We start from the raw sequence: 16,962 nt of genomic DNA on the forward strand, positions 1-16,962 counted from the left end.
GCTTTGGGTGTGTTTTTTTGGTTTTCCATGTGTGAGGTGGTTCTGGAAAGGTCTGTTTGAGAACAGAGGAGAGCTCAGACTGGGACACCTTTTTACCCTGGACTGCCTATACCCTGCTTCTCTGTTTCTTTTAGTTCCAAGGGTCTTGTCCAGTCTAACAAATGCAGTGGCAAGGGCTTCCTGATTCTACCTAGGCCTCAGTTCCCTCATTTTTAGAATTTTTGGCCTCTACTGAGGCTCAGTGCGTCCTGGATGAGGGAGTGAGTGAATCCATCAATCTGGGAGGTGCCTCAGACCAGAAGTTCCAGGCTTGGAGTTTGCAGTTTGTCAAGAGGCAACTGGAGGTGTTCAGAGGCTATCCACTTAGATTTGAGTGGTGGTTGTCAACGCTGGCTTTATGTTAGACTCACCTGCCGAGCTTTGTGAAATATTGTTATTCAGGACCACCTCCAGGGAATCTGATTCATTTGTCCTGGGGTGGTGAAGTTCAGGCATATTTGAGAAGCTCTCCAGTCCCATACATTTATTGTCTTCCCTCAGAGTGGGAGATAATATTTGCAGACCATACATCTGATAAGGGTCAAGTATCCAGAATATATAAGAACTCTCACAATGCAACAATGAAAAGACAAATAACCCAGTTAAAAATGGGCAGAGGGCTAGAATAGACATTTCTCCAATTAGAAAATGTTGTTAGGGAAATGCAAATCAAAACCACAGTGAGATACCACCTCACAACCACTAGGATGGCTATACTCAAGAAGTCAGGTAGTAACAAGTGTTGACAAGGATGTGGAGAATTTGGAGTCATCCATTGCTGGTGGGAATGTAAAATGGTGCAGACTGTTTAGAAAACAGTCTATCAGGTCCTCAAGTGATTAAACACAAAGTTACCATATGACCTAGTAATTACACTCCTAGGTTTATACCCAAGAGAACTAGGAACATACATCTACACAAAAATTTGTACGTAAACGTTTGTAGCGGCACTACTCATAGAAGCAGATGTATGTAATGGCAAAGGTAGAAGTAAGCCAAATGTCCATCAACTTATGAATGGGTAAACAAAATATGATATGTCCACATAATGGAATATTCAGGCAAAAAGGAGTAAGATACTGACATCGGCTACAATGTGAACAAACTTTGAAAACATGCTGAATGAAAGAAGGCAGGCAAAGAAGGCCACATATTGTATGATTCCATTCATATGAAATGTCCAGATTAGGCAAATCCATAGCGATGGAACGTAGATTAGTGGTTGTCAGGAGCTAGGGGGCAGGAGAAATGAGTTACTGCTAACAGTTCTGGGGTGAGGAAAACGTTCTGGAATTGGATAGTGATGATAGTTGTTCAATCTCGTGAATACAGTAAAACTCACTTATTTTAAAGGGGTGAATTTTATGGTATGAGAACTGTAATTCAATTTAAAAAATTGATCTTTCCAAACTATGCACATGATTAAAAAGAGTACGTGCATGGGGGTAGGGTATAGCTCAAGTGTTAGAGCACATACTTAACATGCATGAGATCCTGGGTTCAATCCCTGGTACTTCCTTTAAAAGTTAAATAAATAAACCTAATTACCTCCCCCTGCCCCCCCCCCCAATTAAATTAAAAAGTGTTCATGCATGCCTGTGATCCAGCTACTCTAACAATGTTGTATTAGTTATCTACTGCTGCATAACAAATTGTCTTTTCAAAGCTTAGTTGGCTTAAAGCTGTAAATATTATTGAGAGAGAGAGAGAGAGGGAGAGAAAGAACATGAACAAACCAGGAAAGGTCCTAGGTATTTCTGTTGTAAAGCTGACGTTGTGAACCACTAGATTTGAAGGCTCTCTGGAAGCAAGAAGAACCAGATCTGATCATTATATTCCTTTACTCATTTGGTAGTCAAGTGGCCAGGCTACAAGAGGGGAGGTTGGGGGGAAGACCACTTTGTGTCAGTCTCCAGAAAGCAGCCGGCAACTCAGCGAATCCTAAGGTGGGGGGTCTGGCTTCAGCATCTGCAGTGCTAATACCAACAATGGCACCTTCTAGAGTAGGAGTAATACAGTAAATGAATAGAACATCTCCTGAGCCCTCACTCTCTCGAGGCGGTGTGTGTGGTGCTTTCTCTCTGTTGGTCCTGCTGAGTGCCCACATATGTCATGTCTGTTGTCCTCATTTTGTAGAGGAGGAACCCGAACCCTCTAAGAGGTAGAGTTCATTTTCTGTGGCCACACATGATACGTGGCGAAGCGAGTATTTGAACCCACGTTTGTTTAGACTCGAGAGCCCTTGCTCTAGAGCACTGTGCCGTGTTGTCCTCTCCTCACCCTTTTAGACCCTGGGAGATTGACGTCTCGATGCATCTGTCAGCTCCTCAGACTGCCTCCCTCTAGCCCACCCACTGCTACCCCCCCTCCCCGTCTAGTCCTAGCCCCACTTGAACCAGGATCTCTGCAAGGCCAGTGGCCTCCGATGCCTGAGTGAAGAGGGCTGCTGCGGACCCCTCTCTTCCACTGGAGTGACACGTCAAGGGCAGTGCCTTCTTCCCTGGCTTGTTTTTGAAATATCTACAGCTCCAGGATTATTTCTGTGAACTCCTAAAAACAGGCAGGCTTATCTTAAGTAGGGACCCTCACCAGCATAAAATGGAATTAGAAACCATGAAAGTCCTAAAGGGCTGGACATGAGAAGCCTCAACCCTGTTCCATTCATTCTAGGGTTTCCTGAGCACCTACTATGTGCCAGGCACCATTCCAGGCAGTGGGTCCTGCAGCAACCAGGACCCTGCTCTCATGGAGCTTATGTTACACATGACAGGGAGACCGGTTATAGACAAAGAACATAATTTCTGATAGTAATAGTGCAGTGAATGAAACAAATCAGGGGAAGGTGATAGCATAGTGGAGATAGCACAGTCAGGGAGGGCCTCCTGGGATGTGAAGAGGGAAGTCCTGAGTGGTGAGAACTAACCAGCCTGTGAAGAGCTGGAAGAAGTCGTAGTCCAGCATTTCTCAGGAGGAAAGGAACTGCACTCCCAAATCAGTCTGTGGCGGCAACAACACACACGCTTTCTGGCGCCTTGCAGGGGATTGGCCGAGGCAGAGCGTTGGCTACTGGGAGGGGTCATGGGGGAAAGAGCTGGTTTCTGGATGGACACGCAGGGCCTTTGGAATGCTCGCTACTCCACTCCGCGGTATTTATACCTTCCCTCCGGGGAAGTCGGAGCTTTTTCATGTAGGCTGAGAAAACTCCGAATAAGGCAACGCTAGGCCAGGACATAAGAAAGAAGCATTCCATATTTCCCTGTAATCACTTTCAAATTAGGTTCTGACGTCATGGGGCAGGCACAGAGCGTGCTGGCTCTGCCCCGGCTGGATACAGAGCTGGGTCCTGGACAGATAGCCGACCTGCCCCTGTGCTGCTGTACCACCAGCCCTGAGTACCCATGCTGTCCAGGCTGCCTGAGTCCCACGTTACTGCGCCTGTCTAAATTGTGGCCATGTCATTGTGACCTGTTAATTTCTGTTCTCTCAACCTGGCCCGACTTTTATCTTCTTCAGAATCAGGTAAAGGCAACCAGTCTTCAAAAAAGTGCTCACATGTATAATCTCAAAACTATTCCAGAGGCTTCTCAGAATCCCTGGATGGGTCCATGTAGATGTTGCCAAAGTGATCGCCTTTTTGCCTGTGCCGCTGGTAACCCAGATTCCAGAAGGCTTAGCCATCGGATCCTGAAAGCGCCCTTATAGTTGATGATGAAGGCCAGGGGCCAGGGGAGCAGTCTCTGCTTTCAGGAACTGAGAAGGTGCCCCACTGGGGCCAGGCTCTGCCTGAGGCCGGATAGCAGCCCGGCAGATGGACGATAAGAAGAGTGGATGCCTACCCCGGGAATAAATAGCTGTCCCTCCCCTGTGTCTAAGCCCCGGACACCCTTCCTGACATCTTGTGGAAGCAGGAACCATGGGCAGCGTCAGAGGCCACAGCAGGCAAGGTGGGAGTTCAGGCGGTAGGACAGCGTCCTCCCCCTCAAAGCAGCTGGTGCCCCAGCAGAGCGGCAAACCCAACACGGTATTAACAGAGACTGAGGTTTGAAAACTCCCAGCACCCTAGGGAACCCTGTCTTGCCTCTGAGTACCCTGGGGAAGTTTGCTGTGGCCCGTTAGTCCAGTCAGTCCTGGGCCTGGGGAAAAGATACTCAGCTGGTCCTTCTAGGTCAGGCTGTTGGCCTGTGATGTCCTGCTGAGGGGATGGGCAGTACACACAGCGGAAGACTGGGGAATGCAGCACGAGGCAGCGAAAGGTTTTTCCTAACATCTTGTCCAGTGTGGAGTCAATGGAATCCACATGTGAGCATCTGCTGGCGGACTGGAATAGTCAGCCCCTGACCCTGGTCCAGGAGGCCTCCTCCGCCGGTGCCAAGAATCAGAGCCGACAGCCCACCCCAGCCCGGGGTCTTGGGTGAGCCTGCATCTAGGTCCAAACCGACTTTACAAGAGACTCCCTCTCATCTGGGTTTAGCAGAACTCCGGCTTCCAACCAACATTTCCCTCTGCACCACCCCCTTCAGGACTAAGAGCATGTTTTGTAACACGCAGTCTTTGGGAGGGAAAGGAAAGGGAAATGTTCCCGACTGGGTTAGCCGCATCCCACCAGAATCCTTTCTTCCTGCCCTTGCCATCACTCTGCTCCCTAGGACACCACTCCCTAGGACACCACCAGAATCCTTTCTTCCTGCCCTTGCCATCACTCTGCTCCCTAGACTCGGTTGCCCCATGTCTTTTGAATGTTCTGTCTCTTACAGGGTGATTGCCCCAGAGTTGAGAGGGTTTACCTCCTCGGGTTGGGGGAGGGAGTCATCGATGAATGGCTCGTTAAAGCCCACTGCTGCCACATTCCTGGCTGCTTAGGTCACCTCCCGAACAATATCCATCATTCATTCACCCAGCCGCCCCACATCCTGGCAACTGGGAGGGGTCCCTGTGACACAGGAAGGACTTTATGACCAACGATGCTCAGCTTTCTCCCCCTCCCCCAACACAGTGACAAAGCAGAAACAGCGGGGGGTGGGGGGCTCTGAGGCTCCTCTTCCGGGGTGCACCATGGGCCTCCGCACAGGGAGTGGTGACAGTGGATCCCAAACAAACCCACAAGCACGTCCTCTCTTCTCCCACCGCCCCCTCTCCCCCCTCACACCCTGTGCTATTTTAGCAACCAGAGAAGAATCTTTAACAGGCTGCCAGTGTGCAGAGACGAGTTCTGAAGACTCTTCTCTGTGGTTTTTTTCACGTGTGTTCTTAAAGGCAAGTGAGTCCACATCCTTCCTTCCTCCCTAGATAGGTCAAGGGTGGGTGCACGCTCCCTTCACAGGACAGCAGGGCCAGGCCTGGTGCAGAAGGGCTACCGCTGGCACTGTTTGCCTGCCTCCCACACTGGGCTCAGGCTGCCTTTTAAGAAGCAGGTGGGCTTTGGGGGGAACTGCCCTGCCTGCCTCCCTTGCTCTGGGAGCTCACCTCCAGCTTAGGGACTGAGGCAGGACTGGGGCCCTTCTTGACTCAGTTCTGCAGGCTTTGCTTTGTCAGGTTGGTACGTAGCATTCATTCCACTCAGAGGGATGAGTGGCCACCCTGTGTTTGTGTTTATTAGCTGTGTGGCCTTGGGCAAGTCACTTAACCTCTCTCTGCCTCAGTTTCCTCGTCTGTAAAATGGAGATGATGCTATCTCATATGACCACGGGGTTGGAGATTCTAAAGGATTGCTACATGTAAGTGGTAAGAACTAGCACTTAGCAGTTACTGCACGGTTACCTTTAGCTTGCCTCCCCGCACCACCAGCATGGAAATACTGTTTTGCTTCCTCCCATGCCCAGGACCTGATAGGGGCTTCAAGTTAGGATTTGTTAGCCAGGGGAAAGCACTGAATGCCTCTCAGGAGAGGTGCTGGGGACACAGCCAATGTTCAGAGTCAGTACTGCCCCTGGAAAGTGACCTTGACAATAAAACCTAGAAAACCCACTGCTTTTTGCCTTTGCCTCCTCCCACAGAGGACCAGTAGCTCTGGACCCTCCTAAATGAGCTTGAAACCTTGAACTTGCATTTCCCAGTCATGATAGTAGGCATTTCCCACAGGGCTCATCTGCCTTCCTCCTCCTGCCAAGTCTCTCTCAGAAGCTCTTTACCCTCTTTTTCCCCCTGGTCATCACACGTTTACCCTTGCCCCCTTCGGCTCAATCCTTACACAGCAGCAGCCTTCTGAAGGCCCCACGAGGTCGGCCCTGCCAGCCTCACAGCACAACCCGCTCTCCATTCCCTTCCTTCTCTCCCTAGCCAGGCTCTGGCCCGGCTACCGGAGGGCCTTTGCACACACAGTTCCCATTATCTGGAAAGTCTCCCTTATTTTTGTCTTATTTACTCGTTCTCAGTCAGATCAGAGTTCGAGAAATCACCTCTGAAGGGAAACTTCCCTGTGTCTGCCCCGCCACCAGTTGAGGAGCCGTCCCTCAGCATCCAGAACACTCCCTTCAGCACCCTCTCTGGGGGTCAGAGGGAGGAGGGCACGTGAGCACTAACACCTCAGTGTGCGGACGCCAGAGCCAGAGTCCCTGGCTTTAAATCTAGCTCTACCTTTCCACGTGTGTGACTACCTGTGCGCAAGTCATGTCACCTGCCTGACCCTGTTTCCTTATCTGTAAAGTGGGGGCAGAAATAGCAACTACTTCACAAGACAGTTGTGCAGATGAGAGAGGTTAATGCCTAGCAAAGTGCCTGGAACAATGTCCGGCACGTAGTTAGCTTATAAGGGTCTGCTGTGGTTTTCATAGGAGTGTCACTTCTGTGTAGTTGAGTAATCACTCACTTAAAGAGATCCATCCTCTCCCTCATCAGCCTGCGTCCGCTTTTGCTCACTACTATGGGTTCAGCACCAGGCCTGGCCCTGGGTCAACGTCATGTCAAGGGAGGGGGTATGGCCTGCCCCACAGTGACCTGGGGCATCGTGGAGCCGGTAGGTCACGATGGTGGTCAGGCTCCGTGGCTCGTGCTCCAAGAAATCTGCATCGTGGAGGGGTTATAGCGGGCCCACAAGGCCTCCATCTATAGAAACCACCCTCCACACTACCCACCCCACACACCTCAGACTAAACCCGGTAGGGAGAGGGAGTGTATAAGCAGAATGTTATTTTTGTAACCAAGTAGAAGAAGCTATGAATTTTTGATGTCTCATTGGAACTCCGGCTCCTCATCAGTCAGACTGCGTGAGAAGTGGCCACATGTACTGCACTGGTCCCCGGGGGAGGCCTCGTGACTTGTGTTCCCTTTTGCCCAGAGCTCAGGGCCCCCTGAGCCTCCGGTGTCAGTAGATGCCCCTCGTCTTCAGGAAGAGAAAATGGCATGGTTGAGGGTGGGGGGCCTGTCGGCAGTGTTCCCATTGTGTGTCTGTCAGGCTCGGCGGGGAGTTCTTCCTCCTCACCACCTAGGCCAGGCGAGTGGGTGTTCTCCTCAAGCACCTGCTGGGGCCTCTGCCTGCCTCCAGCCAAGGAGACAGAAGTGCAGGGCAGAGTTACCATTTATTTAAAAATAGATCTTTCCTTGACATTTGTTTAACACTGAATAGCTAATCTGTGCCAGGCACAGTCATAAGTGATTTACTTGCATCGTTTTGTTTAATCTTATTTAAGAGGGGAGCTTATTGTCTCCATTTCATCAGCGAGGAACCTGAGGCTCATTGCTTGCCCAAGGTTACCCCACTGGCAGGTAGCCTCAGTGGCAGAGGTGAGATTTGAATCTAGGTCTGTGTGAGCCCCAAGACCGAGCTCTTGTTTCCGGACCAGGGTAGATGAGCAGAGGCTCAGAGATGGGACGCACGTTTGCAGGGTGGGGAGTGCCATGATCTTGTGAGGACATGTGGCTTGAACCCAGTGAGGCAAGGTGTAGTCAGAGCCCCTTTGCAGGCTGGAATAAGAGGGTCTCCTGCAATCTCATTTCCACTCCAAACCATGACTGTGGGATAAGGGTCTTTGCAGAAAGGCTGATCTCGCCCTTCCCAGGCATTGGGTGGGAAGCAGCTGGTGTGGATGTGTGTGCACGTCTGCGCATGCTCAGTTCATCTGGCATGTTGTGCCAAGCTCTGTGCCAGGTGTTTTAAAGCATCTCTCCCCATTTAACTACAATCACAGGAGGTAGAATCTGGTAAGTCCATCCTATAGAGAAGGAAGCTGGGGTGTAAGTAGGCCAAGTCATTTGGTTGAAAACACAGAACAAGTAAGCCGAGAAGCTGGCATTCAGACTCCCAACCTCTGCCCCTTCAGAACATTCAGGCGTCACCCAGGCAGGCCGAGGCGGGGAGGGGTGCTGTTCAGACACGTGCCTGGCCCTGCCTGCAGACCAGGTGCCTAGATCCTGGCCCAGCAGCTTCAGAGCCCCAGCAGGGCTCACCCTCTGGGAACTGCCCTCTTGCATCCTCAGTCGTAGGATGTGATGGGCCACTTTGCTGCCCAACAGCATCCTTCAGACCACATGCAAGAGCAGAGGCCCAGCATCCCCTCCACATCCTGCCCCAGCCTGGCCTGCTGCCGCCCTCTACTTTACAGAATGGCTGAGTTCCACACCTCGCTGCCTGCCGCTGAGGCCGCTGGGCTTTGGGCATTCTAAAGGCACGTGAGATATGAGATGTAATTCCTACCCCCTGAGAGCCCACGTACATGCATGTAACATCCAGCAAGGCCCACAGTGACTGGAGAATGCTGCCAGATGCCGAGGGCTGTGTGTGGGGGCGATGGTGGGTAGGACTTCAGGAGAGGAAAGGGTCCTGGAGACAGGAACTACTGTTTACTGAGCATCTGCCGTGGGCTCTTCAGGCGTCGCCTCGAACCCTCCCACTGACCGTGACCCAGGTGGTTGGTGTCTTCATCGCCATGCTTCAAATGAGGAAACGGACGTTAAGAAGGTTGGCTAACTTGCCTGCCTGAGTGGTGTAACCAGCAGTCTAGCCCTGGTTTGTCTGAATTCAGAGCTGTGTGGGGAAGAAGCGTGGGAAGTGAGGTGGGGAAGGTGGATTCGTATCTCCCTTAATGAGAACCTGCCCTTGGCTGGAGCCCAAAGTAGCTCATGGTTGCAGGGAGGCAGAAGACAGCACCGAACTGTTAAGAGGGCAGAGAAAATGGAGACAGATCTGCAGAGGAGGGGGCAGCCAAGTCAGAACCGGGTTGGGGCAAGCAAGTCAGTGCGAGTGTCCAGGAGGAGCTGCACTTGGACTGGTTTTGAGGGATGGGTAGGTGCGGGCTGGGACGAGGCAGACGCAGGGCAAAGGGCACCCTTAGCTGAGCAAACAGCCTCATACTGGGTATCTGTCTCCAAGGTAGAGAAACTCTTCTTCCTGTTGGCAGGAGGCAGAATGAGGGTGCCCTGGCGCACTCACAGCCCCCCCCCCCAGCTTGGGACTTGGAAGGAAACCTCACACCCGTGGTGCAGCGTGTTAATTAGGCCGCTTCTTTGTCTGGGAGGGGCCTTGTGTTGAGTCTCTGAATGAGCAGGACTGGTGACAGTTGTCAAAACACACGGTGCTTGGCCGGAGGCTCCTTGGAAGCCCCTCGTCCCCTCACATGGCCCCTGCCTGCACCCAGGCACGGAGTGGGCTCTTGCGCGTTCCTGGCTGTCTGCCCACATCCACGCTGGGCCTGCAGATGGAGTGGGGCGGGGGGGGGGGGCTCCCATGAGAAACAGACGTGGGGTTTTTCCCAGACCCCGCTGCAGAGGCTGTGTGGGCTGGTCTCCCCAGAAGGCGTCTGGGCACGTCCGAGTTAACTGATATGACGCACTTCCCTGGCTCTGATGTCTGATAACGTGCCCCAGGCAGCAGGGGGCCGAGTGCCGGTACCACCAGGAGGCCCTGTGCCCTGTGCTTGGTGCCCTGTGCCCTAGTTTGGGGTTGGGCTTCTTGTCTCTGGGCCTCTCCACCCTTTCACTTCCAGCATCCGTGTGCCCTGTGATTGTCAGACGTGGTTGCCTAACCCTGGAGCAGGAGGGGGCCTGAGTCCCACTTGCCATCCAGCCCCCTCTGAGATACATTGGATCTTAAGATTTGGAAGAGTGGGGCATGGAATGTTCTCCAGGGAATAGAGGGTGTCTGGCCTCTAGGGAAACAACCTAAATGGGAGCATCGCAGGGCTCAGAGGATCTGTGCTCCTGGCCTTTGAGGGGAGGTGTTGCTGCTGGGCCACCCACAGCTCGAAGAGGGACTGACTTGAGGAAACCTTAAGTTTACAGGAGGCTTATTTTCCAAGTGCTTCCTATCCCAGGTCATCTCTGTGCCAGTGATGGGGAAATTGCTGCACGAGCTCCTCCTACCTGCTCTGCCGCCTAGGGGGATGGAGGGCTGAGGTGTCTAAGAGAACATGTCCACAAGAGGAGAGCAGGGCCCCTGCCACTTGGTTCCAGCTCGGGGGCTGGCTCAGTCAGCCCCTTGGTCTGAGGTGGGTACCCTGGCTCACTCAGGGTGTGGTGGAGCCTGCACTTGCTCCAAGGCTGGCTGACTCAGGTGCCAGTCCACGTTCTGCCTCTCATCACCCCGGGGATCACAAGCCTCAGTTTCCTCAGATCGACCTGCCTGGGTCGCTGTAAAGATCAGAAACAGTGTAGATAAAGGGTGGGGCCCCAAGGTGGCCGTGTTGTCGCAGGGTCAGGGCTGTGACCCAGCCGCTTTGCTCAAGAGCCCTGAGAGCCACACTGAACCTCCAGGCCATGCTCTGTTCTGCCTCCCCAGACCTTCACAGCCTGGTGCAACTCCCACCTGCGGAAGGCCGGCACGCAGATCGAGAACATCGACGAGGACTTCCGAGACGGGCTCAAGCTCATGCTCCTCCTGGAGGTCATTTCAGGTGAGGCTCCCCTCCCACCAGGTGTGGCCCACACCTGGTCACAGCAGGTCCTGGGACGCTGCGCTGCCCACCCTCGCTGTCCCACTGCTGCTGGGGGAGAGCGAGGCCTTTACCGTCTGCAGAAGCCGTGCAGCCGTGCAGCCGTGCTGGCCTGTTCTAGGCACAGTGGGGGCCTTAAAGCTCCTCTCCCTCTCTCTTGGTGTTTGGCCCTCAGGGGAGCGGTTACCTAAGCCAGAGCGGGGCAAGATGAGAGTGCACAAAATCAACAATGTGAACAAAGCACTGGACTTCATCGCCAGTAAAGGAGTCAAGCTGGTCTCCATCGGGGCGGAAGGTGAGCTTGGATGGGGCCCGACCTCTGCCTTCTGAACAGAACTTGTGTTGGTGGCAGCACACACACACACACGCACACACGCGCGCGCACACACACACACACACACACACAATAATCCACTCCAAGACTGGGGAATCCAGTATGCCCAGTCATGTGGCACAGGCTTCTTGCATGGGGGAGGAATAGCTTTCACTCGGACCCTGGACACCCTCACTCACCCTCCTCGTGCTGGACCCCAGGGTCACAGACTGACTGTGACATGGCATCTCTCTGTGCCAGGAGTACCTTCGCCCTTAGGCCCTGCCTGGTGTCTGTGGGCGAGAAGGGCACTCCAGGCCTGGTGTCAGGGCTCTGGGGCAGGGAGTGTGAGTCTAAAGGTCAGTAGCTAGACTTTGCTGGCTGCACAGCCTGGGAGAGTGTGGTCTTTTGAGTGGATACCCAGGGTCCCCTGGGCCCCGTGCGGATACCCGGGACTGTGACCGCTTACTCCAGACCCTCACTGGAGCAGCAGTGTGCTGGAGTGCTGGCCCTCCAGCTGCAGGCTCTTGTCTCCAGCTCACAGGCACTTGTCTCCAGCTCACAGGCGCCTTTGGAGACTAGGTGAGGCCTGATGGAGCCCAGAAGCTCCCCATCAGCCTGGGCTTCCAGTTCTGCTCATTAGAGCAGGGTTTCCTACGCCCGACATCCATGTTGTCCCAGCTTTTAGAAAAACAAAGAAGACTAATTGCCATTAATGACAGGGCTCTGAGAGTTTGGCCAAGACTCCAGGCCAGAATACGTGTACCCTATTCCAAGGCTCTGCCCCCTCCTGGGACCTCTCCGGGGCGGGGTGCCAAGCCTTGCATGCCACAGTCAGTCAAGGTGGTTGGTGGTGTTTTTTTTCGTTTTTGTTTTTTAAATCAAAACCCAGAATTCAATCAGACCCTGAGATTTTTTGTCCTTCCATGGATCTTTCCTCCTGGCTGCCCTCCACCCTTCTGCTTCTCACAGCTGCATTGATTTTGCTCAAATGCTCACCTGTAAATAAAGAAGGGCTTAGAGGAGAGACCCATGGCAGTCATCAGTTTTCATTTGGGGAAAACCTCCATCTAAAAATTTTCTCTGTTCATGCCCAAACTGGTTCACTCCCCATCCCTGTGACCATCCAGCCTCCGGAGAGCAGCTGACTGGAAACGTCCCAAGGGCTTTGGAATACCCGAGAGCCCCAGCCCCCACCCGCCCCCATCTCCCTGTCCCCCAATACCATCTAGGCAGTTGCAGGAATATGGCTTCCTGGTGGGGGCTGTGAGAGCGGACAAGAGTCGGAGGCACAGCTGCAGGCCCGAGTAGCAGCTGGTGGGTGTGTCATGAGAGCGGCCGTCTTCCTCCCCTCACAGGAGCTCTCTGAGCCCTCCATGACCAGCTTGCTTTTGGCACCAGCTGGGTATGGGTGCTGCGGTCTCCTCTCCAGATGGTACCCGTCCCTGGCTCTGGGGTGCCTGGCCCTCAGGAGGAACGCAGTGTAGAGTTCCTGAATGAATAACCACCTTTGCCCCATGCTGGGAAGGCTTGGCCTGGTTTCCGGGTGTGGGGTTCTTAGGCCCTGGGAAAGGGCTGGACAGACATCGTGTCCTTCCCTTGCCTCCTGGCAGCCAGCTATGCATATTTCCTCATCCTGAAACCCTAAAGCCGAAAGCTGCCCTCAGCCATCAGCTCCATGACTTCGCTGTGGCGAGCTTCTCATGGGACTAATAGAGCCCTTCCCCTTTCCTCACAGGTGTGTCCTCAGGAAAGGTTGGGGACCACTCTACCTCCTTCCCAAATCAAGCCCACCTAGAGTTTTCTGCTCTCGAGGCCGGTGAGCAAGGTCTCTGGAACTGTGCCTCCCTGTCCTCTCTCCTCACATCCAGTGTGTGAGATGCGTAGGGGCGAGAGGCCTCAGAGGACAGCCAGAAGTATGTCCAGGCCACGGTCTCCGGGATGAGGCCACTTCTCTCACCCGGCAGTAGACACATATGCCCGAGTGCTGCAGAGGTGACTTTTCTCTTACGTTGCTGAAGCTGAAGAATGTATGGTCCAAACCCTTGTCTCTCACTCCCTGAAGTTTGAGAGAGTGGTTGGTTTTCAGTTCGTTAAGAAAGCATGCATTTATCAGCCAGACCATGTGTCCCCTCTCCCCTTCCTACACATCATGTCTTTCTGAAGGGCCGGGTCCAGGCACTGGGGGTGCATTGATCACAAGGGTAGACCGTGAACAAGCGAACAAGCCAACAAACGTCAGTGTGTGAGGGGAAGGGCAGAATGTGGGAAAGAGAGGCACCGGTATGGTCAGGGGAACTATTCTGGGGAAGTGACATATAAGCAGAGGCTTACAGCATGGGAAGGACCAGCCGTCTGAGGGAAGTATCCAGGGGTGCACTTCAGGGCAGGGGTATGACAGGAAGTGTGAAATCCTTAAAGCAAGAAAGAGCTGGCTTGCTGAAAGGATGCAGCTAGAGAATGCCGAGGAGGGAGGGGCCGGGTCACCCAGGACAGGCCTTACATGCTGAACTCTGGAACATGGGCCTGTTTCAGGCGTAGCCGGGCTTTCAGCAGGCGAGTGGCACAAACCTGAAAAAGCGACTGCCCTCACTGCTGTGTGGGGGTGGGTAACGGGGGATGGAGGAGGCAGTGGCTTGGACGAAGGTGGCAGCAGTGGGGTCGGAAGGAAGCGGACAGACTCTCAACAGAGACCAGTGCAGCACACCCCCGCTGGCGGGGAGGCATGCCCACAAAGGTGTGATGGGGGCTGAAAACGCAGGGCCCAGTTCCTGGGAAAAGGCCAGGGTGGCCGAGAACACATGTACAGAAGCCTGGAGACACTAAGCAGCAGAAGACTTTTGGGACAGCACTTCCCAGAGCGTCCAGAGGACACCTCCCAGTAAGGATGGTGGAGGGCAGCAGGCCTGGGCGGCTCTGTCCTGTGATTGGAATTAATCCCTAGACAGCCGGAGACCAGCTGGGGAGTCTCACTCTGGTTTTAACAAACTTCTCGCCCTCTGCCCCCTTTCCCTGCATGCAGAGATTGTGGACGGCAATGCAAAGATGACCCTGGGAATGATCTGGACTATCATCCTCAGGTTCGCCATCCAGGACATCTCTGTGGAAGGTAAGAGCCAAGAGCCCACTGACCAGCGAAGAACAGCCTTTTCTCCACACCCTGCTTCCACCCGAGTTGAGGGAAGTTAAATTAGGATTTCGGGCATTTTGTTTTCATGCTTCAAGGCTCTTTTCTATTTGCGGGTGTCACTCCCAGGGCCCAGCCCTGCAGAGGGGTGGTTAGTGGAGGTGCTGGCCCCGGCTGCAGATGGAGGGGGTCCCTGCTGCAGCCGACCAGCTCTGGCATCCAGCCAGAGCACTTTTGCTCTTTCAGCCTCCCTCTCAGGGACCCTCACACCACCCTTGTCAAGCAGGCATGATTGGCCCCATTTTACAGTCAAGGAACTGGAGTTACCAAGCAAACTGTTGATAGATTCAGGTCTGGTCTCGTTCTCTTGGGGGTGAGCGCTTGCTTTCACTCAGCCTCCCACCCTCGGACCTTTGCCTCTGTGGACCTGGAGTCAAGTCCAGGTGCCACAGAATGAGAAAAGCCACTGGACCAGTGTGTGGAGGAGGCTGCTGGTGACAGGCCACAGCAGCGACCAGGACCGACGTGTTCCCTGCCCTCATAGCACTCCTAGTCAGAGCTGTCCACAGGGAGTAGAGGGACCTCCTAAGACCCTGCCACTCTGCTTCTTTGAAACCGCAGCCAGGTCTGGAGACCTTGAGGGGACTGGGCCCTTGGCCAGTTCTTCATTCTATTCAGAAGAGGCCAGGCCAGCATCAAAGGCTTATTTGGCTGTGTCTCCCAGCAGTTAAAGGCATAGGCTTTGTGGTCAGAAACATGGCTCAGGTTCAGGCCCTGATGCTGTCCTGTCACTGCCACTTCCTGGGGTGACACTGGACAAGTGCCCACTCCTGGGGGCCTGGCATGCTGGTCGTGGTGAGGATCAGCAGAGGCCTGCCCGTATCGAGTGGAAGGGCTGTTGCTACTGTTTCTGTCTGAGGACCTCTGCCCCAGGTTCCGTCTGACCTTTACGCCTGAGCTGAAAGTGTGATCCAGCTGGACTGGGTTCTGAGCGTTCAGTTTTGAGCCAGTGCTCACTGTCCTCATGTGTTTTGCAGAGACCTCTGCCAAGGAAGGGCTCCTTCTGTGGTGCCAGAGAAAGACGGCCCCATATAAGAACGTCAATGTGCAGAACTTCCACATCAGGTGAGCTGAAGCACCCCGTCCACGTCAGGCCCATGCTTCTTCCCAGGACCTGAGACACTGCCTTCCCATCTGCCCTCTTTTCCTGTGGTTTTGTTATGGTCTGTGAGATGCCAGCTCTCAGGGAGCCCTCCCCCTGCCCTGACCCCCATGAGCCCCTTGGAAGTTCCCTGCATCCTCTGGGACAGGCAGCAGTTGGCCTTGCCGTCCCCGGCTGAAGGGGTTAAGAGCCATCACTCTGGCAGGCCTTTTAGAATCTTCTTTCTCCCCAGGCAAGGTAACTCAGAAGCAACAACAAACTCTTCCTTTATTTTGACCTCTCAAGAGGGACTCGTCCTTTAGAGCTGCTAGTGAATTTAGTGCTGGGGAAAATGCACTGTGTCCTTTTGGCCTGTCACAGGCCTGCTCTCCCTCAGGCGAGAGAGGGAAATGAATGTGTCCAGGAGCGTGGCGTGGCCTGGGGGTTAGGAGCACAGGCTTTAGGGGCGGCCCTGAGTTCAGATCTGGTCTAGCCCTGTGACTTCACCCCTCTGAGCCTCTGGTGTCCTCCTCGGGTAGATGGACCAGGCAGAGGGCACACAGGGGAATGAAGAACAGGGCCTCAGGATCCACAGAGGTCGTCCTGTGTCCTCAGGCTCCCTGGGGCCCTGGCACTGGACTTTGGGGACCATTGTGTTCTACCATGAATAGCATGTGGTCCCTCCCTTGTTCTCTCTGTGTCTCCTTCCTCTTCCTGCCATCAGCTGGCTGGTCCTGTGTGCACTTCTCATTCCTTTATTTATTCAGTAACTAAATATCTCTGGAGTGCCTACTGTGTGCCAAGAGCAGGGATACAGTAGCACTGAAATAAAGTCCCCGCCCTTGGAAGGTTACACTGAGGCCGGGGACCCTGTGTTCACAAAGCTGTTCATAAACCAATAAAGTAATTTCAGGTAGTGAGAAGGGCCATATAAAGATGACAAAATAGGACGCGGTAATAGAAAGTAACCAGGAAGAGCCCCACGGTCAGGAGGGTCTTTCTAAGGAGGTGACATTGAACTTGACCTCTGAGGGAACTAGCCGTTATAGGAGCTCAGTGAGGAGGATGTGACCAGTCTGGCCTGTGACCAGCCGTCACTTTCCTCTGAACAGAGACCCTCATGCCAAGCCACATCCTGGCATCTCGCCAGCCCTCGGGTCGGGTCAGCCAAGGTGCAGAGGGCCCGGCGCACAGGCCCCACCTCCGCAGCCACTTGTCCAGCTCAGTGGGCCCCGGCTGCCCCGTTAACCGCAGTCAGATAGCACTTGTCACGTGTTAGACATCAGCCTAAGCCTCACGTCTTTACTCATTTAATGCTCACAACAGCCCAATGCAGTGTAGGTACTGTGTTTATTCCCATTTTGTAGACATGGAAACTGAGGTAGCAGGAGGTTATAGGATTTGCCCAAGGTCACGCTGACAGTGTGAGTGAGGGGAAGAGCCTGGATTTTCCCCGGACTGTACAGCTCCAACTTCACAC

At 53.8% G+C, this 16,962-nt stretch overlaps 1 protein-coding gene across 5 annotated transcripts in view; it reads left to right on the top strand.

The window, feature by feature from the left end:
- Window positions 1–16,962, top strand: part of ACTN4 (actinin alpha 4) — a 70,444-nt gene that overhangs the window by 31,538 nt on the left and 21,944 nt on the right. For all 5 annotated transcript variants that reach the window (XM_031458654.2, XM_031458648.2, XM_031458653.2 and 2 more), the window contains exons 2-5: window positions 10,748–10,862; window positions 11,077–11,196; window positions 14,237–14,323; window positions 15,379–15,466. In XM_031458654.2, the coding sequence (XP_031314514.1) occupies window positions 10,748–10,862; window positions 11,077–11,196; window positions 14,237–14,323; window positions 15,379–15,466 (410 nt within the window). The remainder of the gene's footprint in view (window positions 1–10,747; window positions 10,863–11,076; window positions 11,197–14,236; window positions 14,324–15,378; window positions 15,467–16,962) is intronic.

This window comes from Camelus dromedarius, chromosome 9 (assembly GCF_036321535.1).
Source record: "Camelus dromedarius isolate mCamDro1 chromosome 9, mCamDro1.pat, whole genome shotgun sequence".
Taxonomy (NCBI): domain Eukaryota; kingdom Metazoa; phylum Chordata; class Mammalia; order Artiodactyla; family Camelidae; genus Camelus; species Camelus dromedarius.